General features: G+C 55.0%; 1 protein-coding gene across 1 annotated transcript in view; it reads left to right on the forward strand.

The window, feature by feature from the left end:
• The window catches only part of MAN1C1 (mannosidase alpha class 1C member 1), a 132,145-nt gene extending 106,277 nt beyond the window's left edge, over positions 1-25,868 (forward strand). Inside the window, exons 6-12 of the mRNA XM_036859573.1 lie at positions 6,091-6,217; positions 9,228-9,321; positions 14,307-14,422; positions 19,967-20,186; positions 22,713-22,885; positions 24,019-24,134; positions 25,109-25,868. Of these exons, the coding sequence (XP_036715468.1) occupies positions 6,091-6,217; positions 9,228-9,321; positions 14,307-14,422; positions 19,967-20,186; positions 22,713-22,885; positions 24,019-24,134; positions 25,109-25,229 (967 nt within the window). The 3' untranslated portion in view covers positions 25,230-25,868. The remainder of the gene's footprint in view (positions 1-6,090; positions 6,218-9,227; positions 9,322-14,306; positions 14,423-19,966; positions 20,187-22,712; positions 22,886-24,018; positions 24,135-25,108) is intronic.
• Positions 25,869-26,786: the final 918 nt, after the last annotated feature.

The following is a 26,786-nucleotide window of genomic DNA, read 5'->3' on the forward strand; positions in this document are numbered from 1 at the left end:
GGAGAAGGGGCCGCCGTTCCTCTATGATCATCTCGTAACACTGCCGTTGAGTCACAGCCCCGCCGCTGTGCCCCAACTGCCCTCCCTACCCAGCTGGGATCCCGGGCCGGGAGGCACATCACACCTCCCACCACGAGCAGGAACCCAAAGCTGCTGGGGAGCCAGGACCCTGGGCAGAGGGACCCTGGTTTGTTGACCCCTCAGCCCCCGTCAGGGCTGGGTCTCAGGAGCCCAGAGGGGCTGTCAGAACCCAGAGGGGCTTCTGGGAGCATCAAGCCCATGGAGGCTCAGACTCCGAGGAGGAAAGACCCTGGCCGAGGTCACATAAGCCAGTAACGGACCATCCAGGACATGAGCCCAGGACTTCCAACTCCATTTTCAATAATATTTATTGTGATTCCTCCCTATAAAAATAAATCCTCATTGCAAAAAAAAATGTGGATTATACCAGAAGTGTTGGATAAGACCCAGAAAATCACCTCTGACTCCACTAATCAAGAAACCACTGGCATGTTTCTTTCTACCGACTGTTTTAAAACTGGTTTTTATTGGCCACTTGCATCGTTTCCCCTCCTGATAGTTTGCGTAATTCAGCGTGTGAACTAGAGTCTTTCTGGACGTTCACCAAGTCACAGAGCCAGAGTAGAAGGGACCCGGGGTGACACAGCTAGAGCAGGTGGGGCCAGGGCCGCAGCTCTGTCCCGCTCCAAAGCCCCCGGGAACTTCCCTCTGTGAGGGTGGGAGCCAGATGTGGCACTGAGACCCAGAGGGGAAAGGACGGGCTCAAAGTCAGGGGAATAGTGGCCAGCCAGCTTTAGGATCCACTGAGGAGCATGAATCTTGCTCCTGGAGACCCCAGTGCACCCCACTGTCTTGCCTTCCCTCGCTCTCTTCCTCCCCTGGGCTGCCATCTCTCACATTTCCCTGGCTATCAGAGCCCAGCTCAGATGCCACCTTCTCCAGAAGCCAAAAGTGTCCTTGCCTCTCCTGGCCTCCAGGCACTTTATCTGCTTCCTGTGGCCCTTGTCACACTCAGTCTTTGCGTTCCCCCACCGGCCCCGGAGCTCCTTGAGGGCAGGACCCATGTCCCCGTCTTTCTTTGTTCATTCCTTCAACAAATGTTCACGTGAGGCAGTGTGTGCAGCATGAGAGACCGGCTCTGATGACTGCTGGCCTGACCATTTATTGAGCGATCACCCTGCGCCTGGCATTACGCTAAGGGTTTCGCTCAACGCCTCCCGGGCACACTCCTCACAGCAGTCCTTTCTGGTGGGTGTTTATATTATGCCCGTTGCCCAAGGTCTTCTAGCTCACAGGCAACGGGGCCAAGTTTTAACCCATTTTGTTACAGATCAAAAGCTCTGCTCCCAACACCCCCCTGGCCCTCCCTCAGGCAGGAACCCTGCCACCCTCACGATGCACAGAGCAGACCTGGAGACCTGGTAGAAGGCACGTGCCGGTCCCCAGGCACCCAGGGAGCCCTCTGGGGCCATTCCTGAGACCATCCTACAACCTGAGCCTGGGGGGAGGGCTGTAATATGTCCATCACACTGGACTTTCTGTTCCACCTCCTGAAGCGATTTCTTATCTCAGGGATCTCAGCCCAACAGGGGAGGGGAGGCAGGGGCCCTGGGCTCGGGTGGAGTGCCCAAGGCCCCCTTTCTTCCTGGGGAGGTCACACCCTCTAGGGCCTTGCAAAGAAGGGAGGACTCGGCCTGCTCAGCAGCTTCACCTTCTTCATCTTCATCTCTGTGGTCAGAAAGGATTCCTGGGCTGTGATGTCACTTAAATCTCACTGCAGGCCAGGGAGGGGCCCTCAGGGCCGATCAAACCCCCATCTCGGTGCCAGGGCTGACTCCTCAGACCCTGACACTTTGATCCCTGCTCAGATTCCTTTCCCACCAACACTGATCTTGGAGCAACACGGCCAGACATTTGAAGCCAAGACACAAACACCCCGTCTTTCTGGATCCCTGTCCCGGGTCCAGCTTCTCAGGCCTCACTGCCTGGGTTCTGGGATAAGACCTTAGCTCAGGCACCCCTCCCTCCTCCATGCGTGGCACCGCCCTGACTCCAAGCAAGCCCCACAAGCTGCAGCCCTGGTTGCCTGCCTTACCCGTGTCCTGCAGAGCCCGGACCTGATCCCCCGCAGATCCTGACATTTCTGATTAAGAAAGCGCATTTATTTTTAGGCTGTTTGCATGCTGCCAGTGCTGTATACATATGTATGTGTATGCATATTTCCTGGCAACACCTCCCTCTCATTTTCTGGGGAGGGTGTATGTTGCTAAAAATGCCTCCCCATTCCACCAGGGAAAACGTCAGGGATGTATACAGCCCGCGTGGCGCTGAGTGTTCCCTTTGGGGAGGGCCTGCTGGTGGGAGCTGGGTCCACACTGCTGCCCCTGCTCAGAGCAGGGCTGGCTGTGAGCAGCTCGGACCTGGGCCCTAGTAGGAGGGGCAGTAACTAGGCCCTGTCCCCAAACTGCCCTGTGAGGAGGACCCTGAAGGGAGGTGGTCCCCAAGTGAGTGTGACCGCTCCCCCTCCCTGGTGGCAGGCCTGGGAGGCGGAGGCAGGGGCGGCCATGACCTGTGACCTGCAGGACCACTGGACTCCGGGAGAGGGGAGGTGGCCAGTCCAAGGGCCTCTGCAGCTGAATCAATCTCACTGGCTCTCTCACACACCCAGCCTCACCCACACATATGCACCCCACTGCCACTCACCCAAATCATGAGGACTCAGATATGCAGGCTCACCTTTGCCACACGCACTCTCCCACCTCTATGTATGTGCACAGATTCACACACAAAGATGCGTTTACATGTGCACGTTTCTGCTACACACATACATACACATTGTAATAATTGTGCACGTTTTTGAATGTTCACTGTGTCCCAGGCACAATGACGTGGATTCTCTCTTTTCAGCACACAACAACCACATGGACCCCATTTTAACAGTGAAGAAACAGACTCAGAGAGGTGAGGTAACTTACCCAGGTCACACAGCAGCAAAACAAAGTTAGAATCCTGGTCTGTCTGGCTCCAGAGTTAACGATTTCACCATACACACGTGTGCACACACATGTAGAAGCTTCCACCAGGTTGGGGAGGGGCATTGTGGAGCAGCCCCCTCCCACCAGGGGAGAGTCCACTTGGAGACTTAAAAGGCAAGGAGGGGAGCAGAGGGCAGAGCTTCCATCAGCCCGTTGCCTCATGAGGCTGATCCGAAGACCTCCTGGTCTCTGGATGCTGCCCAGAACAGATGCATTTGGGGCACAAAGTACCTAGGATTTGGATTTGATATCAGCTCTACCAGCACTGTCACTTACTGTGTGACCTTGGAAAAGTGTCTCCCCCTCTCTGAGTCTGAGTATCCTAACCTATGAAATAAGAATCTTGGTATCTACCTCTGAAGTTGGATGTGAAGGTAAAATAAGATACCGCTGCTGCCTGGCACATATTAGGAACTTGACTCTAACAAACAACACATAATGTAGATGTGCGTAATTACATAATGGTAGCAATGGCAGTCATCACGTGCATAATTTATACCTCACAATGGCTCTATGAGGTGTGGGTACTGTCATTTAACAGATGAGGAGACTGGGGTCTAGAAGAACTCACTGACCCGCCTGAGGTCTCCTAAGTTGGGAACTGGGGGAGCCAGCATTTGAAGCCAGGCAGGAGAGAAGAAGGTGCCTGGCCCACCGCCCGCCTCTGCCCAGGGTGGCTCGACCACAGGAGGCCCACTTGGGAGGATGAGCATTGAGAGGGAGGAGAGAGGAGGGAGAGGCTCCTGTGGGGGAAAATGAGAACAAACGTTGGCTGGTGGCTGGGGGGCTGTTTTTTTACCTTGAATTTCTCTGCGAGGGCAGGAAGCATCAATTATTCAGGAAGCCCTCTGTGGGTACCTGCAGCTCCCACTGAGATCACAGGCTGGAGAGAGAGGTCTCTTGGCGTGGGGGGAAGAGGGACAGAGAGGGGTCAGCTTCCCCCTCCCTCGAGGTGGATATGGGGCCATCTGGGGGACCCCTTAGGGAAGTGCCCTCTGAGGTTTGAATCCTGCCTCCACCACTTACCAGCTCTGAGCTTCTGAAGGCAACTCACTTCCCTTTCTGAGTCTATTTCCTCAAGGTTTAATGATGCTTTGCCTTGTGGGCTTTAAATGAAGTCATGATGCAAACGCCTGCCCCAGTGCCTGCACCTGGAAGCTGTTTTATTTACTATCTAGGAGCCAAGTTTCCCCTCTCTGTGCAACCCATCCCTCCCCACCTGCCCCCAAGTCAGGAAAATACCTAAGGAAGCAGGTATGTTTACTGAGATCACCTGCTCCAGGAGATCCTAAAACTCAATTCCGTCTGTTTCTGGAAGCTGGAAGAGTTTCCTGACTTTCCTGAAACCACATCAGAGAGGAGAAGAGCAGCCTTAGGGGAGCCCCAGCCCACCCCAGATAAAGAAAGCGGTGCCCCTCAGCTGGCAAACTGTGACCTCCCAGACCCACGCCTGCCTTCCTAGTTCCTGTCCCTGGGAGACAGAGGGATGACAGAGGCCAGTTCCCAGGGAGCCAGAGCTACCACAGCAAGGAGGCAGAGGGGCTTCCAGAGGCCCCGGCAGAGCCAACCCCCCAGCCTGCCACACACTGACTGCACCTTGGAGGCCCTACAGATAGGGGGCACTCACTCCACCCCGCTCTGTGCCTACCCACTGTCCCCCGCAACCTCCCTGCAGAGGGAGGTTGACCCTTGTCTCCCTGGTTGTCCTAAATGTCCCACAGGAAAGAGCATCGTGATACACATGAGGACTCAGATCAGGGAGAGGAAGCAGCTTACCCAGGGCCACCCCCATTCTGCATCTTCCTCTTCTCTCTCAATCCCCACAAAGCCCTAGGAGCGGAGACTGGGACGCATTATCCTTACTCAGTCTGACGGATGCAGAAACTAAGGTACACGGGAAGAAATGGTTTGCCCAAGACCTCACTGCTAACACACTTGAACCTGTGCCTCCTGGCTGCAGGTCCAGGGAGATTTTAAGGGACAGCTCCTGGAAAGGCAGCGTCCTGGCCTCTTATCATGTAATGAGACGACAGGCCGGCAGCTACACAGTGACTGGGGCAAGCTCTGGCGTCAGACCAGCCTTGGGTCCCCACTGTTCCATTTACTGTGTGATCTCGGGCAGTGATTTCACTGTCCTGTGCCTTGTTTTCCTCATCTGTGAAAGGGGCAGATGGGAGGATTACCCAAGGCCCTGCCCTTGCACTCTTCCTCCCTGAAAGTACCCAGTACTTTCAAGGAAAGGGAGGAAGCGGTTAGTTGACAGCCTTCTCTGGCGGGGTCGCAGGGTCATGCTGGTGACCCATCTAAGGTGTTCGTGAGACATGTACGTGCCCGGCGAGTGAGGAGACATTTGCTCTGGGAGCCCCTGCTGCTTTCATTCCTAACCTCAGACTTCCCAGGGTCCAGCAGCCCCAAGTGTGTGGTCTTAGCAGGGCCACCCACCCTTCAGGTGTGGGTTCCACGGAGTTCCAGGCGGGGGCCACTGTGTGTCCATGAGCAGTACTGGCTGAGGGGGGAGGGGAGCAGGGCCATCCCTGCTCTTCATCTGCCCCCTTCGGACCCCAGCCACGCACCGTTTACCCTCCACAAGCAGCAACAATGATTATGAGCCATTGACAAGTGGATAGAAATAGAGTGTTCCGTGTGTAGGTTGGGGGGGTCTTTGTGGCCCCTGACAGCATTATCGGTATCACCTGTAAATTTAGCATCACGTGTGTGCCAGGTCTTGGCCACCAAGGCAGCTCTGCTAATATTCTTCTGGAGCCTACACGTCTTGCAGAAGCTGCTTGACCACAGAAACAAAGAATATTGCCTGTCAGACAGGCCTGGGTGAACTTCGGCAAGTTTCTCACCAACCTCAGTGTCCTCATCAGCTAAATGGGGCTGTGAATAGTACCGACCCGCAGGGAGGATTAACTGGCATTGCATGGCGACGCTCCTAGTCCAGTGCCTGGCACACAGTAGGTGCTCCCCAGCGGAGCAGAGGAGCCAGTCCTGCTGGCAGCGGGTGACCGAGGCTGCTTCTGTCTTTCAGCGGCTCCAACAGGAGCTGGGGCTGGGCCATGGCAGGGAGTAGCAGCATCCTGGCGGAGTTTGGGTCCCTGCACTTGGAGTTCCTACACCTCACCCAGCTCTCTGGCAACCAGGTCTTCGCAGAAAAGGCAAGTCTTCTCCCCTGCTCCCTCTTCTCCACACGGAGAGCGAAGGGTGGGCACGTGGCCTGTGACAGGGAAATGGACCACGGGCCAGCTGGAGGGTGTGTGGGGAGCCCGAAGGCCTCCAGCCACTGCCAGCATAGCAAATAGTTGCCTAATCGTACCCAATGCCAGGCGCCAGGGAAAGTGAGTGCAGGGAGTCAGCAGCATTCTACAGAGGGCACGGCAGAGACATAGCTGCCACCGAGAAGGTTTTCCCTGGTACATGTGCGCTTGCTGGCAACCACACACGTGTGAAATCTGGAGAAAGTGCAACAACGGAAATCCAGGCACCAGTTTGCGTTGGCAGGAATTGGCCACCCGGCACAAAAGTCCCCTTTCCAGAGACATTTAACTTCTTCGTGTGAGATCTGCCTGCCTTTCCCCTTCCAGATGCCCATCTAGCTCATGCTGTCAGCAGGCTGGCAAAGCAATTTCGCTCTACAGCAGAGGCTCACGTCTGTTCCTTCTCATTGTTACCAGGCTGGCGAAGGCCACAAGGGGTTCAGAGCGCTAGCACCCAGGCCTTCGTCCATCCTGACAGCTGCCCATCCCTGCCCCCCCGTGAAGCCCTCCAGAAGGAGCAGTTCCTCAGTGTCACAGCCCTTGACAGTCCTACTGTCTGGAAGTGTCTCCGTAGGTCTAACCCTCAACCCAAGGAAGGGAAGTGGACGTACCCCATCCTCAGATGGTGCTTGTCCCTTCCTGAGTCCTGCCCCTGTAGGGAGATGAAGCCCTGCCCTCCAGGAAGAAGGAGACCCCCTCTCCCAAAGCCTTCTCTTCCCCCCAGATGTTAGTCTCTTGGAATGCCAAGGGAGCTGGGAGGTCACAGAGTCACACCTCTACCCAGTGGCTCTCAGTCTTTTGTCAGCCAACCAGCCCCAAAGCATCATCTAGCATGCTGGTGAAGAAGTGGATTTCTGAGTGTCGCCCCAGGCCCAGGAGTCTGCATTTTAAATAAGCACCCATGTGCTTTTTGATGCCAGGTTTAGGACCACTGCTTGCTCAGTGTGGGAATCCACCCGAACTTTCTTGAGAAGCTCAAAGAAGAGCTTTCAACCCCTTGATTGCTTCCTCTGCACTAGGGCTCACTACCAGCCTCAAACAGCCCCTCATGTTGTCAGACCTCCCTTCAGAAGCTTTTCCTTATATTGAGAGGACTCTGCCTCCCTGGGATACCCTACCTCAAGAGCTCATGGAATAAATTCAATCCCACTTCCGATGGGTCTTCTCCTCTGGTCTTTTTTCCTGCCTCCAGGCCCTCCCTGCCCCCAGCCTCCCTATTTCCACTGCTCTTGAGCCAGACCCCTCTAGGAACACCATGGCCAGCTCAGAACGGAGTGAGACGAGCAGCTTGCTCTAGTTCCTGCTAGTCTGGAGATACCACTGCCTGAGCACCTACGATGTGCTGGGTACCGTATAGTAGCTCTGATTTTCCCACCAACCCTATGAGGTGTGTCTTCTGTCATCCCCATTTTACAGAGGAGGAAACTGAGACTCAGAGAGGTTAAATCACTTGTCCTGGGTCATCCAGGTGGTAAGTGATAAAGCCGAGACTCAAACCCAGGACATTCTGGCTCTGAAACCCATGCTCTTCAAGACCAGATCAGTTCAGCAGGCTTCTGGATTTTTCTCAAGGGTCCATCCACCTCATTGTCTCTCTGCGTCTCTTTATATTTACATTCTCCAGCTACTTTCATCCGCCAGTCATGCCTCCCACAGAGGCGATTATAGGCAGTCAACAAATTGGCCCAAATTCTAGAAGCGCCTGCACCCTCCGGGGGAGCTAATTTAGCCCGTTTCACTGCTCACCACCAGGACAGTCGAGAATACCTCCGGTACAAGCACATTCCTGTCCCCCATAATGGGCTCCGTTAACATAAATGGATATGAGATCTGATGTGGCAAAGCAAAGTGCCGTCCCCCGGAAAGAAAGGTCTGACAGCTAAAAGGCTGCTTTCCCTGCTCCTTACCTTGTAGATAAATCTGCGCGCATGCTACAGCTCCATCCCCGAGGGCCTTTCTGTCCTGCAGAGTCTGTACTGGGAGGATTTCATGTACCGCCAGGCAGCAGACCCGGATGGATCAGGCCTTCCTGAATCCCGCATTGTGCCCTTTGTAGCCCCAAAGGTTGCAGATCCAGCCTCCTGATCCAGCGGGTGTGGCCTCCGCTACACGTTGCTGCATGGTCCCTGCCCTGATCCCTGTTGGAGCCGGGGCTGCTCCCTGTGGTCAGAGAGGCCTGACTCACGTCCTGGCTCTGCCACTTACAAACCCCGTGACCATGGGCAAGTGACTGACGCTCTCTGAGATCCGGGTTTCTCGTCTGTTAGACTGAGATAATAATACTGTGTAGGTTGTTATGAGGGTTGGAGATAATGTATCTAATGGGTCTGGCTCGCAGCAACTGAGAAACGTTGACAGCGTTGTAGCGTTGTAGTTGTTGTTACTAAAACCCCGAGATGCCTATTAGGGCACAGGGATGTTGAGGGGCCCAGGCCTCCCCTCTGGAACGGTTCCCACAGTATCTGATAACATATTACCAAGCTGAACCGTATGAAATTGCCAATATAACCGTTTCTGACCTATTAAAAAGACAGTTTTGTCTAGCACTTACAAATGAGCTACTGTCACTTATACGAGCGCCCTCCTAAAAAGACCCGTCCCCAAAATCCACACGCAATGAGGAAGGGGTGAGGTGGGGGAGGGGAAACTGGCAGGGCCCCGGGCAGAGCAGTCAGTGCAGAGGTGGAGGGTCAGGCCCCACTGTGGCCGCACCCCGCTCTTGAACACAGGGGCAGGACCGACTCACACCTCCGGGTTGGAGCCGGCTGCTAGTTACGCAGCTCTCCCTTCCTGCCTCGTCGGAATGGTTTCCTCTCTGGACCCGAACCAGCTGCCTCAGTCCTCAGTGGGCTGGGACTCGGCTGGCTTCTTGGAGAAAATGAAGACGTGCCTGGTGTCCATCTCTTGGCAGGTCAGGAACATCCGAAAGGTCCTTAGGGATATTGACAAGCCCTTCGGCCTCTACCCCAACTTCCTCAGCCCGGTGAGCGGGAACTGGATGCAACGTGAGTACAGGGGCGCCGCTGCCCCTCCTCCAGCGGATTCCTGCCCAGCTTCCCGGCCTGGCGGGGCGAGGCACCCGGGCGAGTGAGGAGCGATGCACTTATTGGAGCCACGTACCAGCAAGGCATTGGCTCGGGGCTCCTGGATACCACCCTCCTGCCACCCTCCTCCACCCTCGGGGCATCGTGGGGAGTGTTCATTTCTGTTGCCATCGCCGTAGTGACGGATGTGATGGCTGCTGGCTCGTGAGGCCCTGCCCTGTGCATCCCCCGCGTGCTAACTGTCTCCAGACTTCCGTCTCTTACAGTGCCCACCGAAGCCCCCTTCATCCTCCCCCAAACTTGCAGGGGCGCTCCCGTTAGAAGTTTACTCTAAAAGCAGCTCTAAGAAAGGCCATGCATCCTCTCCCAGCCCCTTTCATCTGGTTCCCTACCTCCAACTTTAATTTCTTAAAAAATGTTTAAGCAGATCCTAACTATACAGCAATATAAAAATCATGAGTTCATCACTGGTATCTTAAACCTGTTAGAATTGGCCCTAGGATTTCCTGCTGTTTATGTTCAGAGGCTTTCCCCCCCCCCACCCCCGGCCAGACAGTTGTGGGTCACCTGTGGAGCCTCATTCACAGCCCCCAGCTCCACCCACTGAAACAATGGGATTTGAAGATCTCTCAGGCAGGGGAGTGTTAAAGTCTTCCAGCTCCTGGGATTGCACCCCTATCGAGAAGCACCGCTCTGCCTTGCCCTTCTGACCAAGGCCCTGGTCCTGTGATCACAGTCAGCACAAATTGGGGGCAGCAGGTTCCACGGGCCCTGCCTCTAGGGGCTTCCCAAGACTTGCCCAGAGCCCCTACCTCCACTGCCTCTACCCAGACAAGGACCCCTCTCCCTTTCCCTGCCTCCAGCCCCAATTGTTATGGCATTAGCAAGGGCCCAGCGACAAAGTAGACCTGAGTCTAATTACTGCATGCCTGCGGGGAATTCACTTCATCCCTTTGAGCTTTGGTTTCCTCTCCTGCAAAGTGGGAGAAGAGCCGGAGATGTGTTCTTTGTGCACCGTGGAGGGGCGCGGGAGCAATGGTCAGAAGCTGCAGGAAACAGACCTCAGTTCATCTTCCAAAGATGACGTGGGTTGTCCCAAAATGTCATGAGCGCCCATCACCAAAAGTATGCAAGCAGGGCCTGGAGGGCCAGCTGGCCAGCCGGCAGGGATACTGTGAGGAAACTGCAGAGGCCTGTCCTTCCATCCCAGAGCCTCCATGACCCACATCCAGGAGACCCAGAAAATTCGACCCCGGAATTTTCCTTGGTGATGACCTCACTCCCAAGGAGCCTCCTGCAAAAACCACTTGTAGAAATGCAAAGTATTTTTAACCAAAACACACTGCCAAATTCAAAAGTGCCGGGAGAAAATGAAGGTTTGAATTACAGATTATGGCCATGGAAAGAGAGAGTTCAATAACCGTTGCTGCCTTTAATTGCAAGGCCTGACTGGGTAAAGAGATAAACTAAGCAGCTGCCCACCTTAGCTGCTCCAGGACAATGCAGCAAAACCCATAAAAAGAAGGAGAGGGGTGTGGCTTCCCAGCCTGAACAGCTACCTTGGCAAATTACAGGGGCGCCGCCCGCCTCTTCCCCTGCCCCGCTGAGAAGCATAATTTTCTTTTCAGGCTGCACCTGGGGTCGCAAGGCCGGGCAGAGTCAGTCACATATGGAAAATTGTCTCATATTAATAAAATATGAATCCAAGGCCTGACAAATTTCAGAGGGAAGGTTATAAAGAAAGCCCTGATCATCGGGGTGCCTGCTTTCCTCCTCCCCTGGCTTTGGCGCCTGGGGTCATCCCAGGTTTTCTGTGGTTTTCGTTGGGTGTTTTGGTCTGTTTTTGTCTTTTTAGTTTTTTTTGTTTTTGTTCTTGTTTTTTGATGATTGTGTAATTTTCCAGCAAATGATAACATTCCAACTTGCATAAGCTAAGTTCACATTCTTTTCTCTCCTTGAATCCTCTGCGTAGCCCATTTGCAACCAGAGAAATTGCAGCTTCAAGAGACAAAGAGCTAATTAGGGCTGCATCCCAGTCCCAGACCTCTGCTCTTGCCTGCTCCCCACTCCTGCCTGAAGCTGAGCTTCAGGGTAGCAGGGGAGGCTAAGACCCTCCTGCCGCTAGGACTTCACAGCCAGGATAGGTCCAGCAGGCTCCTGCTGGCACCAAGCACAGACGAGACCAGTCCTAGCAGAGCCGCTGAGAGCTCGAAGAGCTGCCAGCCCTTTGCCCTGGCCCCTGGCGTGGCTTGTCCTCCTTGTGCACTGCCTGAATCCCACACTTTCCTCAGTGGGAGGGAAGTGGCAGGTCCAGGTTCTCTCCCGTGGCCGTGGGAGTGTGAGCTGCCCGCCAGCTCCAGCCCGGCCACCTCCCCCAGCTTCATGCTACTTTCCCACTGGCAATTCCCAGGCGTATAGGGTGGCTGCCTCCTGCTGCCAAGTGTGATGGGAGCGTTGTTGACACGATCAGGAAGCAGCAGAACCCATCTCTGCTCACGCACACCAACTCTCCCTTCTACAGTTTACAGATCAGGAGACAGGCCCAGGGGCGTCTGCCTTGCCCTGAGCTAATGGTGGATCCACGTCTCTAATGCCCACTCCTGCACTTCTCCCCACGCGCCCCTCGGTGCGGGGAAGACACCCCATCTGTGCACTGCAGCTGAGGCCCCGGGAGACTATACACATATCCCCAAGAGGGTGTCCTATCTCAAACACCCGTGGAACTCCTGCTGACCTGGCTCCCCTCTCCCGCGCACACCTGCCAGGTGAAGCCCTTGACCTTGTCCCTCACACACACTCTGCAATCACATGGTGAAGTCCAGTCTCTTTGGCTTTGACATTCAAGGCTCTTCCGAGCACAGCCCCCACCTGCCTGCCTTTCTCTCATTCAGGACTTACTGGGCGTCTGGAGTGTGCCACACCGGTATTGGACATAGATGCGAGTCATACAGGGTCCCTCCCCACACAGCCCGCAGCCTAGCAGGGGAGGTAGGCCCACAAACAGGTACCGATGACACAGCGCTGGGAGCAGCCGAGGGCAAGGCTCGCACCTAGCGACGGTGGGACGGCTGCACCAAGCACTTCCCGCAGGAGGGCGCTGGGCCAGAGGGTGCAGGCGCCTTATTTCCCTCACTCCTCACAGTCACCCTGCGGGGACCTCAGTGTTATGGGGACACGGAGGGAAGCCCTTCCGAGCTGAGGTGAAGCAGTGAGGGGGCGTCAGCCACACAAGGTGGGGAAGGGTATTCCTGGCAGAGGGGTCATCACAAGTGAGACAGAGTGGGCAGGGGGCTAGCAGTGTTTGGGGTGGCGGAGGAACCGTGACAGGAGGCAAACCCAGGAGACGAGCATGGAGGTGCCCGTGCCCCCGGCTGAGGGCCGTGAGCGGGGGCCCCTTCTGTGCAGGCTGACCCGGTCTGACTTCCGGCCTCCCCACCCCTGCCTTGCACAGACCTCGTGCCCCGGCCGTGGACACGCCATCCACATGCCGGGCCTGGCACAGCCCTGCCCTCCCTCTGGGCTTGCCCAGCTGTGTCCTCCCCCTGGGAACAGGGGCAAGGGGGACGCTGTGCTGGTTCCGTCTTTTCAGGTAACAAAGTCCAGCCCATGCTGGCCCCCTCCCACGCCTCCCTAAGCCTCAGGCTTTACCTGGTCTGTTCCCATTTTCACAAGTGCTTCTTCCGTTCCTGAACCCTTGCTGGGCCAGGGTTTGTTTATGGAGGGGGCTGAAGGGGGCCCCTGTTTACTGTGGGGGCCTCCTGTCAGCCCCCTTTCCTGGTTCCCAGTTGTCTGACACTCCGATTTTTGATCTGACCCTCCCTCTTCACACTTGCCCTTTCTTTCTCTCTGCGTCTTTGTTTTCATTCTCCGGTTGACTGTGTAAAGCTGCAGAAAGTGAGAGCTCTACCAGCTCGGTGGCTTTGGCCGAGCTATTTAGGCTCACTCTCAGTTTTCCCATTTGGGAAATGGGGTTCGTAGTGCTTACCTTACAGGGTTCTTGGGAAGATTGTTATAAATGATACAGTAAAGCTCCCGGCCCACAGTAGACCCTCAATAAAGGGTAGCTGTTGCTGTATTCTCTATTTCTTTCTCTCTCCCCCCACCCACTTTCCCTCCCCTCTCTTTTTCTAACCCCTCTTTCTCCAGAAGAGCTGAAAATCCTCTTCCCATTCCCCCCCACCCCGCCTTCATCCACCCTCTTCCCTTCTTCACTGTCTTGCTGCTTAACAGGGAACCGCAGTTTTCTCCTTGTTTTATCTGTTAAATGCCTTTATGTTTCCCTGTTGTTAATTGTGAGTGAAGCATTGCCGTGTCTTGCTTCTGTAATTAAGTGCTCCTCTGTCAGCCATCCCTCTCCTGGGGTAGCCCTGGGTGGAGACACCTGCCTGTTCAGCCACACCTGGAGTTCCTGCTCCACCAGGGCGGACGGAGGGGTCCTCAAACCCGGTTTTCCTTCTCTCTGCTCCTTTGAACCCCATTTATCCCAATTTGCTAAATTTAAACTTGGCTTTCCCAGAACAGCTTTGTGCTCTGACCAACTAAATTAAGCCTCTCATTGCTCCTTTCCGTGGCCTTTTATGAACCTGCCCAGCATTAATTACCATGTTTGTCACCGGGTAATAAAAATCTCTGAACTCCCTGCCACCAGATTATCTTTTTCAAGAAATGCAACTCATTTACAGTTAATAACCAGAGGCTCAGCCCCATCCTCCGCCTGCAAAAGCAACATGATGACATGATTTATAGCAGCCGAAGGAGCCCCTGCATTTCCATGAGGGACGATGGTGCTCAAGCTGGCCCTGGTTCCCCCGGTCGCAGGCCATGCCTTCCTCCCAGCCCCCGTTCCGTTGGGGGCTCTGAGGCGGCGGATTAAATGCTCGCTCCCCACCGAGTCGCGGCGGCCTCGGCAGGTGGAGATAATGCTCCTGTCCTCTCTCCCCTCACAGACCATGTCTCGGTTGGAGGACTCGGGGACAGTTTTTACGAGTATTTGATCAAATCCTGGCTAATGTCGGCCAAGACAGATATGGAGGCTAAAGATATGTACTACGAAGCCTTGGAGGTAAGACAGGCGCCTGATTCTTCATGGGTGGTCAGTCACTCGCCACCAGTTCCCACGCGGGTCCCTGAGAGCCGGGGGGCTTGCTCCCCACCCCACCCCTCCGGTGAGCCGGCCAGAGGGAGGACAAGACAGTCCCCTCCCCAGCCTGTTGCTTGACTCTCAAACACCTTGAAATCAGGGCCGTGTGAGCATCCTCATGTCACAAATGCAAAACCCAAGCTCAAGGAGGTGAAGTCATTTGTCCGAGGTCTCACAGGAAGCAGCAGGCAGTCTGATTCAGAAACCACAGCGTCTGTGTTTGTGTTGATGTGTCAGAGCCCAGAACACAGCCAGACTAAGAGCCCCCAAGTGAGGCTGCCAAAGCAAGACCCTCGGCCATCTTCCTGTGGAACCAGAGGTCACATACTTAGCACATCCCAGCTGGGAGGGGCCTCCCTCAGTGGAGTATCCGCTTCTCTTCCTTCTCTTTATGTGGATGGAAACCAAGGCCCAGAGAGGGGAAGGCACTTGCTCAAAGCCACACAGCGCAGAACTGGCAGAGCTGGAGCTAGAGCCAGGTCTCCAAAGCCAGCCACCAGGTTCTCCCCACTGTCCCTCAGCTCTGCTGGTCTGTCCACAGGGCATGGAGTGAACAGGGATGCTAAGCTCAGATGGGTCCCTCCAAAGAGGCAGAGACTGTAGGACAGAGGGGGAGTCGGTTAGCCTGGGATCTTGGGAAGGGGGTTAAGGAATCCCAGCAGCCCCATCGATAGATACCTTTGAGCCCAACTAAAGAAAAGGCACTGGGCAGGCTCCGGGCCTCAGTTTCCTCATCAAGTACGTTGAGCAGGGTGGATCTATTCTGCTGCCACCGTGGTCTAAGCTAACTGGATTCCTTGCTCCACCCCTCCCCACTCTAAGTCAGTTCTTCCACAGCAGCCAGAATAGCTGTAAATGCATGTCCCTCCGCTCGTGACTCCCTTAGCGCTCGGCTCGAATAAACCAGACTCCTCACCTTTGCCCACAGTCCCTGATCTGGGACTGCCAGTCACTCTGAACTCTCTCCCCTTTGCCCTCTGACCTCTCATCCCCAGCCTTCCTCAGATACACCAGACTTGTTCCCACCTCAGGGCTTTTGTACCTGCTGTCCCTTCTACCTGGAATATCATCCAGGTGGCTGGGTCCTGCTTATTGGTCAACTCAAATGCCACTGAATTAGCCTTCCCCAGCTTCTCTCTCTCTCACATACCTGAGGCTTATTATTATTAGTCATCTTCACCTTTATCAGCATCTAAAATGATCACATGTGTGTATTTGTTTACTTGTTTATTGTCTATCTTCCTGAGCTGTCTAGAGCAAGGATCTTGTCGACTCATTCACTGTATACTTCACCCCCAAAACAGTGCTTGATACCTGGGAGGCATACAATCACTATTTTGTGAACAAATAAATGGATGAAGGGAAGGCAGGAAGGAAGGGAGGGAGGGAGGGAGAGGGGAAGGAAAGATGAGTGGGTGGGTGGACAGCTGGATGATTGAATGGATGGCTGGGTGGGTGGAAGGATGGATGGGTAGGTGGATATGGGTGGACAGGTGGGTAGATGTGAGTGGATGGATGGGTGTGGGCAGCAGACTGGGTGGATGAATGATATCTAGCTACACTCTGGTCACATGAATCCGGCCAGGAATGGTAGTCCTTAAAGGAAGCACATTGGAACAGGCCTCCAGTGCCGTGGATCCTTTAAACTGTGGGCTCAGTGATGAGTTTTCCCTGCCCAGCTCCCTGGCACCAAGACCTGAGTCACGAAGCAAGTCCCAGGACTCCAGTCCCAGCTCAGTCTGGCTCAGTCCCGTCCACTCCAGGCTTCTGAGCCGAGCTTCCACTGCAGCCTGCGGCTCCTGTCAAGGATTAGGGGTCAGGTTCAGCGGTGGCCAGGTGTGCTGCCTGGAGAGGCCCTTTCTGCCCTTTCTGCCTTCCTTGCAGAGTAAACATAAAGTTCACGAGCAGCCCAGATCCCAGCCCTCAGGGCACACTGTAGTTGAGGCTTCAAGGAAAGAAATAGCCATAAATTATTTAAGCAAACGGGGAGTTTTATAGAAGTACTTGATTGAACAGGCTAGAACTCAGCTTTGCTCCCACATTTGATCTCCCCAGTGAAGAGCCTGCAGTGTCTCTGACCCTGGGTAAAGGCTGGGCCTCTGGCGAGTTTGGGGCTTTGAAGAATGTTCTGGTGGTTGTCAGCCTTGTTGGCATGTTAAAAATCACCTGGGGAGCTGTAAATGCCCAGGCTGCACCCCAACTAGGTGACATCAGAACCTCTGGGCTGGGGCCCAGGCAATAGCCTTGAAAGCTGCCCTGGGGGCTCCAGTATGTGGGTTAGACCAGTGTCCAGCTAGGGTGGGTGTGAGGGCTTCAGACAGATCAGCTGGGCACACCCCGGGGTCTCGGAGGAGGGGCAGCAAGAAGAACAGGGAGCTTCCGTCCCTGCGGCCTCCTCCAGGCAGGTGCACTGGGTGCCTGGCCTTATTTAGCCCCTTCTTGCAGATGATGAAACTGAGGCTCAGAAAGGCCCAAGGTCACCCAGCAACATGGCAGAGCCAGGACGCAAACACGGGTCTCGCTGACTCCGGATCCAGGGCCCCAGCCTTTACTCACCAGCTGCCGAATTGCAGGGGAGCCTGGCTGGCCTGAAGGCCCTCTCAGAAGTGCGCAGATGGGGTGCCCTCCAGGAGGTAGAGGAAGGAACCGTCAGTGCCAGGCGCTTAGCCAGCGTCTTTGAGTAGCTTCAGAACCATCCCAGGAATTATTATTCCCATTTTACAGATGAGGAAAGGGAGTCTTCAGCAAAGGGAAGTAACTTGCCCAAAGTCACCCAACTATCAAATTGCAGAGGTGGGATTCAAACTCAGCTCTTTACTATGTCTCTTGCTATGATTTTAGCCTTTTTACCAGTCGGTTGCCCGACTGTGCTGTCTTGTGTTTTGCTGAGGGTTTTAGAAAGCCTTGGGGTTTTTATTTTTTACCTTTGCATTTACTTGTCTAAATTATATCCTCAAAGAGAGACTGGCCTATCATTTCCTCTTTAGCACAATTACTTAGCTTGGGGTTAACCCCAAATAGAAATAACCAGTGGGAGACAGTCTTGAAGGTACAGATTTCCAGCTACAGTGTGAAGCTTCCTGGGATCTCCCCAGATATCTGTGTCCTCTCCCCACTGCTGGCAGTGATAACTGAACCAGGTTTCTGTGCCCGGGACTAGCCCTGCCACCCCTCCCGCACCAGCACCCTTAGCGACGCAGAGCAGCTGCTGTGGACCCAGCTCTGCCCAGGAGCCAGGGCCCAGCCTGGACGCGGCAGCTCTCCAGGCTGCCTCAGTGCTCCTCCCCACAGGGAGCAGGTGCCCTGGCGCTCCAGTCGCTTCATCAGAGCTTCCCCATCTGCTGCTCAGTGAGGGTCCTGCAGGCAGCCCACCGGCCTGGGCCTTACAGCAGAGGGCAAAGGACAAGACAGATCGAGGAACGAATGTTGTTTGAGCACCTCCCACATGCCAGGCGCTGGCTGGAGGATGGTAGTGGTGGCTTCTGCCGTCACCTGGCACTCAGAGTCCTGGGAGAAAGGCAGACGTTCCACAGAAATGTATACAAATAGGCGCACACACGTGGGAATAGCACCTCGTAGAAAGATAACAGGGAAGTAGCGTAATGGGGCCACAGTGGTTTAGACTCTGGGGTCTTCTCACTAAGGAAGAGGCATCCTGGAGGGGCCCAAACACAGAGCTAGAGGTAGCAGAGCTGGAATGGGAGCTTGGGGGAGAAGCAGTGGTTGCAACAAAGCCCCGAGGCAGGAAGAAAATGTCTTCGTGGAGGTCACCAGCGCAGAGACCTTCTCTGACCTCACTCTGCAAAGTAGGACCCCCTCCCCGAGCTTTTTTCTGCCTTGTCCCCTTAATTTGTTTCATTCAGAATGTTGATCACAAATTGGGATTCTCGGGTGTATTTGCTTTTGTTGGGACGTTTCTGTGCCCATGGGTGAGCTCCCTGAGTCCAGGTCCAGACCCATCTTCAGGGATGTATTCCCTGCACGGGGCACAGTGCTGGCACCGAGAGGCGCTCGCGAAATGTTCACTGGGGGAGGGGGGCACAGGAATGAAATGAGGCCCGCCGGCGTGGCTGGAGCGGGGACGGGGGCGGGGGCAGACTGGAGAGGAATCATAATAGCCAGCACTTATTGAGGCCTCTCTGTGCGAAGAAACATGCTAAGCTCTGCAGACACATCCCGTTGAATCCTCACAACCCTGTGAAGTGGTTCATGCTCTCATCCCCATATTATACATGAGGAAATTGAGGCACAGAGAGAACATAGAACCTGCGCAATGTCACACAGCTCGGAACTGGTGGAGGTGGGGTTAGAACCAGAGTCTACACCCGGGAGCCATGTCCGTGGCATCAGGTTAAACCTCAGGGTGTAGATCAGGGAGTCTCGGAGGCCCTGCTGGACTTTTCGTCTGAGGGCACTTGGAAACCATGGGAGGGCATTAAACAGGCCCAAGACACAGTCACGTCCACTACGTACAGAGTGCACCCCACCGTCCGCCCCAGAGAATAGACGGGAGGGCAAGAGTGGAGGCAGAGGCCTGGCCAGGGCCCCAGAGGCTCCGCCCTGGACTAGGACCCATCGAGTCCAGCCTTGCAGCTGTGTGGGTGGCTGCCGCCATCACCTCAGTCTCCAGGGCTCCCCAGGGACTAACGGCAGGCAGTCGGGGCACGATGGCCTGACACCTACACCCCCCAACATCCTGGGAGTATTTCCCAACAACATCACCTCTTGGGGGACCAGGGGAGGGCTCTGAAAGCCCCTTGCCACCAAAAGGAGCAGCCACTGGGTAATGGAAGGAGCCGGGCTTGGGCATCTGGGCGTCCTTGTCCTGATCGTGGTGTGGTGGGTGACCTGGGACACGCCACTCAACCCCTGCGTCTAGAAAGGGCACTACAGCCCATGTGCCTGCCTTTTGTGAGCATTAAATGAGGAAGCCTGTGATAAGGGCCTGTAGAGGGCAGCTGTTATTGCCTGTGGTCCTTTTTGAGAATCTGATCAAATATTACTGACCCTCTTCCCATGAAAATGCCATAAAGTGTCACATACAATTTTAGGGGCATTCTGGACCCCCTCCAGCCCATCCACAGGCCAACTGGGCTTCAGGTTAAGATTCCCTAACAGAGGATATAATGGAGATTGATAATAATTTTTAAAGATTTTTTTTTCCAAAAATTTTTTGAATGTAGAAGTTTTAAAAGTCTGTGTAAGAGACTGGCCCTGGGGAGCTGCCTTGTATCCAGGCCTCCCAGCAAGCACCAGGCCTCAGCTGGGTGAGTGGCAGAACCTCCCACCAGCCCCATCAGGGACCACCCCCAGCCAAGGTCAGCAGGCCTCCTTTGTCTGGGATGGAGGGCTCGACAGAGCTGCACTTGCTGCCGTCTCCAAAATGTTCATTTTCCGTCCTCTCCCTTTCCTTCTCTGTACCCTCCCATGCCCTTCCTCCCTGCCCAATTCCCACCTTGCTCCCAGGCAATAGAGACCCACTTGCTGAATGTCTCTCCCGGGGGGCTGACCTACATTGCTGAGTGGCGAGGGGGGATTCTGGACCACAAGATGGGGCACCTGGCCTGTTTCTCCGGGGGCATGATCGCCCTCGGCGCTGAGGATGCCAAGGAAGAAAAGAGGGCCCACTACCGAGAGCTCGCAGCCCAGATCACCAAGACGTGCCACGAATCGTACGCCCGCTCAGGTAACCCTGCAAGGGGAAGGGGCAGCAGGAAAGACTGAGGCTAGACACCGGGAAGAACTGGAAAGACCAGGAGAGTGGCAGTGAGTGAAGGGAACACATGGACTTAGGGAAGCCTCACCTTGGAGGTTACCCGGAATTTGAATGAGGGGTGTGCTATCCACGCACAGAGATTGTGCCCTCAGTTAAAGGGAACACAGTGCTGTGTTAGCACTTTGTGTGTGCCGGGTGTCATTCAGCACTTGACATACATCATCGCTGACCCTCACAACACAGATGAGGAAACTGAGGCTCAGAGATGACCCGGCCAAGTTCCCATGTGAGGGGCTCAGAGCAGAGGGTCCTCCAGCCCCTGAGGCAGAAACATTGGCTTCCTGAGCCTTTAGCAAATTCCTTCTCCCTGAGCCCCTACCCGTAAACGTACCTCTGCCTTTCCTCCCTGGAACCCTCCCATTCAGAGGGTCTCACCACCTCCTGGCACCACCCCATAATCACCCTCTGATCCAAGACCCCCGGAAAGCTTGAGAGCTTCTGCACCATCCCTGCCAGCACTCACTGCAGAACTGTCAAACACTAGACTCCGAAACCACATGAGAGAATGTGAACCCAGCTCCTCATTTTACACGCGGGGAAACTGAGTCAGCCCAGAGCGGGGAACTGGCTTAGCCAAAGCCACACGGTGTATGAGTAGCTAAGCCGGGGCTAGAACCCAGGTCTCCTGATGCCCAGCCCCACCTTGTGTGCTGCCTTTCTAAACAACACCCCTCAGAAAAAGCCCCGGGCCCCCCGTGCCCCCAGAAGGGGCCCACCGCTCTGAGTTGTAAACCCAGCCTTGGTTGGAGGAGAGGACCTAAGATCTGCAGTAAAACATCCTGGCTCAAGTGCCACTCTGCCGATCAGCAGCTGGTGGCCTCTGTTTTCTCATCTGTTCAATGGGAACAATAACACAGGTCTCCTGGGCCCCACAGGAAGTACTTGGCCCACGCCTTCAGCCAGCAGCATGGGAGACGTGTGTTAGCAGTCCACCGAAAACATGTCTGTGAGTGCGCCAGTGGAATCCAGAGCTCCTGGAGCTGTTTTCAGGAAGCCAGCAATTCGCAGTGGGTCCTTAAAACTGGTCTTCAATTCCCTTCAAAGAGCTATCTCTGCCAGCACCATAAACAAATAGGAAATCTCAGGAATAATAAAAAGCTTGCTATTGGTCGGGAACAATCAGCCCAGACCATAAAAGACAGTCCGCTTAATAGAGCACGTTGTTACAACCAGCCCGGCTCGTCCATGGATAGCTGCAGCAGTCGCTCTTGCCCTCACCCCATTAGCAGCTTGGCGAAACGGCTGTGTTCTGATGGCCAAGAGCAGCTGTGCCATCTGAGAGGCTCAGAGGAGCCAGGATCTGCCTAATTCCTCTTCCATGAAGCCCTCCGTGAATGAGTAGCATGTCCTGCAAAGCTCCAATCTGTCTCTGAGAAAAAGCAGCCCAGGGCCTCTTGGGGTCCTGAGCCCTAATGGGAGGCGGGGGGCCCACATTAGGACCAGAGCTGGGCCCTCCGCTGACCTGACAGGATATGCAGGCATTAAAGGGAGGATGATCTGACCCACGTACCCTAAATTTTGGACCTAGAGAGTCAGACCCAGGGGAGAAAGAGAGAGAGGACAGCCTGGGGAAAGGGCATCAGACAGATCCAGGGTCACATCCCAGCTCGGCCACAACTTGCTGTGTTACCTTGGACAAATTACATAGCCTCTCTGATCCTCAGTTTCCATATGCACGAGAAGCAGATAATAGTATCTGCCTTACCAAAACAGCATTTTTTAAGGATTGAAATAAATGTATGTAAAGCACCCAGCACAGCCCTTGAACTCATAAATGGTGGTTGCAGTGGTGGTTATAATGGTGGTCATCCAGAAAACAGGAACAGCAACAAACTGACCAAAGCCAGACAATGACAACAAAACCCAGACCTCATCAGGCCTTCTTTATTCAGCTCTCTCTGCCTGAATATGTGCCTTCTGGGCGAATCTTCCCTCATCTCCACCTCAGCAGTCTCCCAAATTGTCAGCTCTGGAAGGCTGGTTCTGGGAAGTGTCAAAAGCAGTTCCCAGAGAAAGGGGGTCTGTGGAGAAGCATCATTGCATATTAGCAAATTAAAGGGTCTGGTAAGTCCTGTAGACAGGAGGCTTTCACTTTGTTTAACCCACTGTTCCCCAGATGTGCTTAAACCTACAACCCTTTCTTGGCTGAGCACTGGGTAACATCCTGCAGGCTAATGTCTCAAAATACACAGTTGAGGAGCACCACCCAAACTTTTGTCTCCCCGGACTGCTGGGAAGTTCATTTGGATTCTCAGGGTCTAAACTGCAAAAGTTTCGAGGCCTAAGGGTGTTGCTTTGGCCAGCCCATGCCAGCCCATCACCAGCCGGCCCCGGCCAGGGCTACCACGCCACTTCCGTCTCTCCTGGGGCACTGGGATCCTGAAGAGCAGGAGGTGGGAGGTCTGACCCAGGCCCCCCGGTTGGTCATTCCTGCAGATACCAAACTGGGGCCCGAAGCCTTCTGGTTTAACTCAGGCAGAGAGGCCGTGGCCACGCAGACGAGCGAGAGCTACTACATCCTGCGGCCCGAGGTGGTGGAGAGTTACATGTACCTGTGGCGGCAGACCCACGACCCCATCTACAGGGAGTGGGGCTGGGAAGTGGTGATGGTGAGTGGCGGGGCGCAGGGGGAGGGTGGTGAACTGGTGGCAGGTGCCCTTGAGAATTCACAGTCAGGGTCCAAACCCAAGAGGAGGGGCAAGCCAGGCTGGCATCTGGCTAAAGTTGAGAGTGCAAAAAGGGTCAAGGTTTGGTTGCAGAGCCAAGAGTCCCCGGCCGGGCAGGAGCAGGCCAGGAACTTGTGAAGAGTGTTCTGAGTGCCCAATAATGTCAGCAAACTGAGAGGGGCGAACGCAGGGCAGCAGTCAGAGGTGGCCCAGCACACGCGTGGTCACTGCTCTCTGACGCTGAAGCCTGGACAGGTGACTTTAGATTTCTCCTCTCAAACAGGAACGGGCTGCCAGCTCACCTACCTCCCTCCTCTCCCCGAAGCTGGCCCAGCCCTGGGCAGCCCCCTCTCTGGGCTCTGCTCCCCCAATCCCCTTCCTCCTTTGGGGCAGGTATCAAAGGCAGGGGTGGGGATTCCAGAAGGTTCTTGGATGGATGCCAAGCCTTCTCTGCTGTTCTCCCCTGGGCCCACTGCTCTTGGAGGCGCAGACTTGGTGGGGAGAGCCACACTCCCAGAGCACATGCTCAGCTGGGGCGTGGGCCCTGCTCAGGCTCCCTGACATGCTTCATTGGCCAGAGTCCCCCTGCTTTCCTGAAGACCCTGGTTCTTGACCTTTGAAAGCCAAGTGTTTTGTGCTCCTGGGCCCCACCCACAGACCCTCAGTGGGTAAAACTTGCATTTCTGTACAAAAGGCAGGCACAGCCTCTGGCCCAGGGACTACATCTCTACAGGGAATCCCTGGGGCATGCCGAGTCCAGTCCCCAAATCCCAGCCCCTTCCCTGACCTCTGTCCACCACTGTGGGTGAGTCTGTCAGGTCAGTCTAGTTCCCCGAGAGGCAGAGAACCTTCCTCTAAGTTCACGCCAGGTGAAGCGCTCAGGCCGGGCAGGGACTAAGTTCTCCGCGTGGGCCCAGGGAGCGTGGTGATGGCAGGAATTCGGCCTGCTGCTCCCACCAATGCTGGGGTCCCCAGCCAAGGGGTGGGAGGGCCTGCCTGTTCGAGAGCTGGGCAGGCGTGAATCTTGAGGGGGGCCTCTCCTCTCCCCACACCAAGGCTGCCTTCCTTTCCTTCAGGCCTTGGAGAAATACTGTCGGACGGAAGCCGGGTTCTCTGGGATCCAAGACGTATACAGTAAGGTTCCCGACCACGACAACAAGCAGCAGACTTTCTTTCTAGCGGAGACACTGAAGTGAGTTGGGGGCTCGGCCGGTGTTCTTCCCAGAGGGCAACTCGGGCTTTTCTTAGGGAAGGGGGAGGGGGCAGAGGGGAGGGGCAGGGGGCAGCAGTCCCTTCCTTCACCATCAGTCAAGTTCTGCTGTCCCAGGAGGGGGGCCCAAGAGGGATGGAGGCTTGGGATCCAGGGGCGGGCCTTGGGCCAGGCCAGTTTCTCCACGCAGAGTGAGGCTGGGCTGGACTCCACCCCCCTAAGCATTAGCTATGTGAGAAGTTAACTTCTTTAACCTGTCTCCTCAAGTTACTTAAGTTCTCTGAAACTGTGCCCTTCTGTGAAATGGGCAGAATAATAACCATGATGGTGTCAATCCCGGTCACTGCTGCAGTTCTGCTGCTGCGCTGTTCCCCTCCTTTCTTGGGGCGAAAGTTGGCCTCCTCGTTTCCTCGCTGTTCCCTAAAGCAGTCCCCTTGTGCTTTAGCTCTTTAGGATGGATTGGATGGTCTGTTCCTTCCATTAAAAACCCCCATGGCTTGGAAACCTGCAGTTCTGGAGTCACGACTCCCTGTGCGTTTTAGCGCCCGGACATCTACTTGAGTGTCGAGTCTCCTGGTACACAAGGAAGCAGGCCGAGTCCTGGGGTATCCCTCAGGCCTCCCTGCAAAAAAAAAGAGAATCTAGGCCATACGGGGTCCTAAGAGGGCCAGGTGGGGAAAGCACCTGAGGGAAGCTGGCTGGGGGGGAGGTACAGAGCGGGGGCTGGGGCAGAGCCAGGATTAACCGGCTCTGTGTGACCTAAAGCTCAGTGCTCCCCTCCGCGTCCACAGCTCCTCCCGGGGACGAGCCCTCCGGGCACATTTGGGGTCTCCGACCTCCCTGCGCCCTTGGGCACAGGCCTGTCACAGAGGCCCCTGAGATTCCTTCCCAGTGGGTGCCCCCTTCCCCAGAGCGCTGACAGCCTGTGTCTGGCTCCCCTCCCTGCCGGGGCACAGGTATCTCTATCTTCTGTTCTCTGAAGATGACATGCTCTCCCTGGAAGACTGGGTGTTCAACACGGAGGCCCACCCGCTCCCCGTGAGCCACTCGGACGGCTCCGGCAGGGGCAGGGCCTGACTCCCACCCGTCGCCCTGCCGCTCCGGGCCCACCTCTGCGGGATCTGGGGCTGTTCTCAAACGGATCGGAGATGTGGGCCCCTGCCTGGCGGGCCCGGCAGATGTGTTGGACGAGCAACTTCTTTTCCTCTGTGAGGAGACAGGACTCGGAGACACAGCGATGGCACACCGGGCCCAGACGTTCCTTTCCACGGAGAATTTCTGTGAAACCTGCTCACTTGCCATTCCAGGGCCAAAGCACTGGAGGTTTGCATTGCAGCCTCGTGTATTTGATTCACTTCCTTTCGTTTTGGAGGTTTTTTTGGTTTTTGCTTGATTTTGCCTTTTCTCTACAGTTGTGTTTTCTCACAGATTTTAAATATAGTTTTCAAAATCATGTGCTTTCAAAAATGGTGTCATGCCAATAAACTAAACCTTAAAGTGCACACACACACACAAAATCTTGACCCCATTTTCTATATTTTGAATTCCTTTTGCCCAACGTATACTATATGTTCAATGATGTGTCATTTACCTTATAATTTGAGGAGGGGCTCCCCTTTGATTTGGGCCTAAGTGTTACGAATCACTAGTGCTGTTTTCATTATTGTAATGGAAAAATCTGTAAAGTTACAATAAAGGAGTTTATTGAATAAGAAATACAGTTGGGTTCATCGCACATCAGTGACTCCTGGGGAAACCATTGCAATGCTATCATCAGAAAGAATAATCAACCAGCAGTTGATTTAAGGTATAAAGATGCCAACTTCTATTACCTTCCCTTGAATTGGTCCTAATATATTCAGGAAAGGTGAGGGCAACCCTTTAAATGAAGTTGGATATTTATACTTACATCAAGGCTTGGAAGAGGCCCAGAGAGGAGCAGCAACTTGCCTGAGGTCCCACAGCCAGTAAAGGCAGAGGTGAAACCCCTAGGGTTTGCTCACCACCCCAGTCCAGGGTTCATCTATTCCATCATTCAGCAGATACTTGGTGAGTGCCTGCAGGGGACCAGACATGGGGACGCAGCTGTGAACGGGACAGTCATAAGCCCCGCCCTCAGGGAGCATACAGCCAAGCAGGGACACACAGACCGTGAAGGAGAATGACTGCAAGTTACATGAAGTGCTCCAAAGGAGACAAGCAGGCTGAGGCACTAATGTCTGGACCTACCTTAGAGGGTCAAGAGAGCCTCTCTGAGCAGATGACCTTCAAGCTGAGACCTGGAAGGTAAGACTATCCCACAGATCCACTCTGCTCCTGACTGTCACCCCTGGGAGGAGGCCATTCTGCAGGGCAAGGAGGTCAGGCCCCAACACTGAGGAGAGAGCTTCCCCTCCCTCACCCTCACCCCTTTGCAGCGTGTCCACACAGCTGACTTCACAGGACGATCCCGAGTCCTTCCCCAGGCTCAGTCACTTCATTTTGGCTGTTAGTGAACTTGAGTAGCCCCTGGGGTGCTGGGGCCCTGGGCCAGGTGACCTGGCTTTAAACCCTCACTGTGGGAACCTGGGCAGGTCACCTGTCTCTCTGAGCCGCTCTTTTCCATCAGGCAGAGAGCAGACCCTCCACCTTGCT

This window comes from Balaenoptera musculus, chromosome 1 (genome assembly GCF_009873245.2).
Source record: "Balaenoptera musculus isolate JJ_BM4_2016_0621 chromosome 1, mBalMus1.pri.v3, whole genome shotgun sequence".
NCBI classification, from domain to species: Eukaryota; Metazoa; Chordata; class Mammalia; order Artiodactyla; family Balaenopteridae; genus Balaenoptera; species Balaenoptera musculus.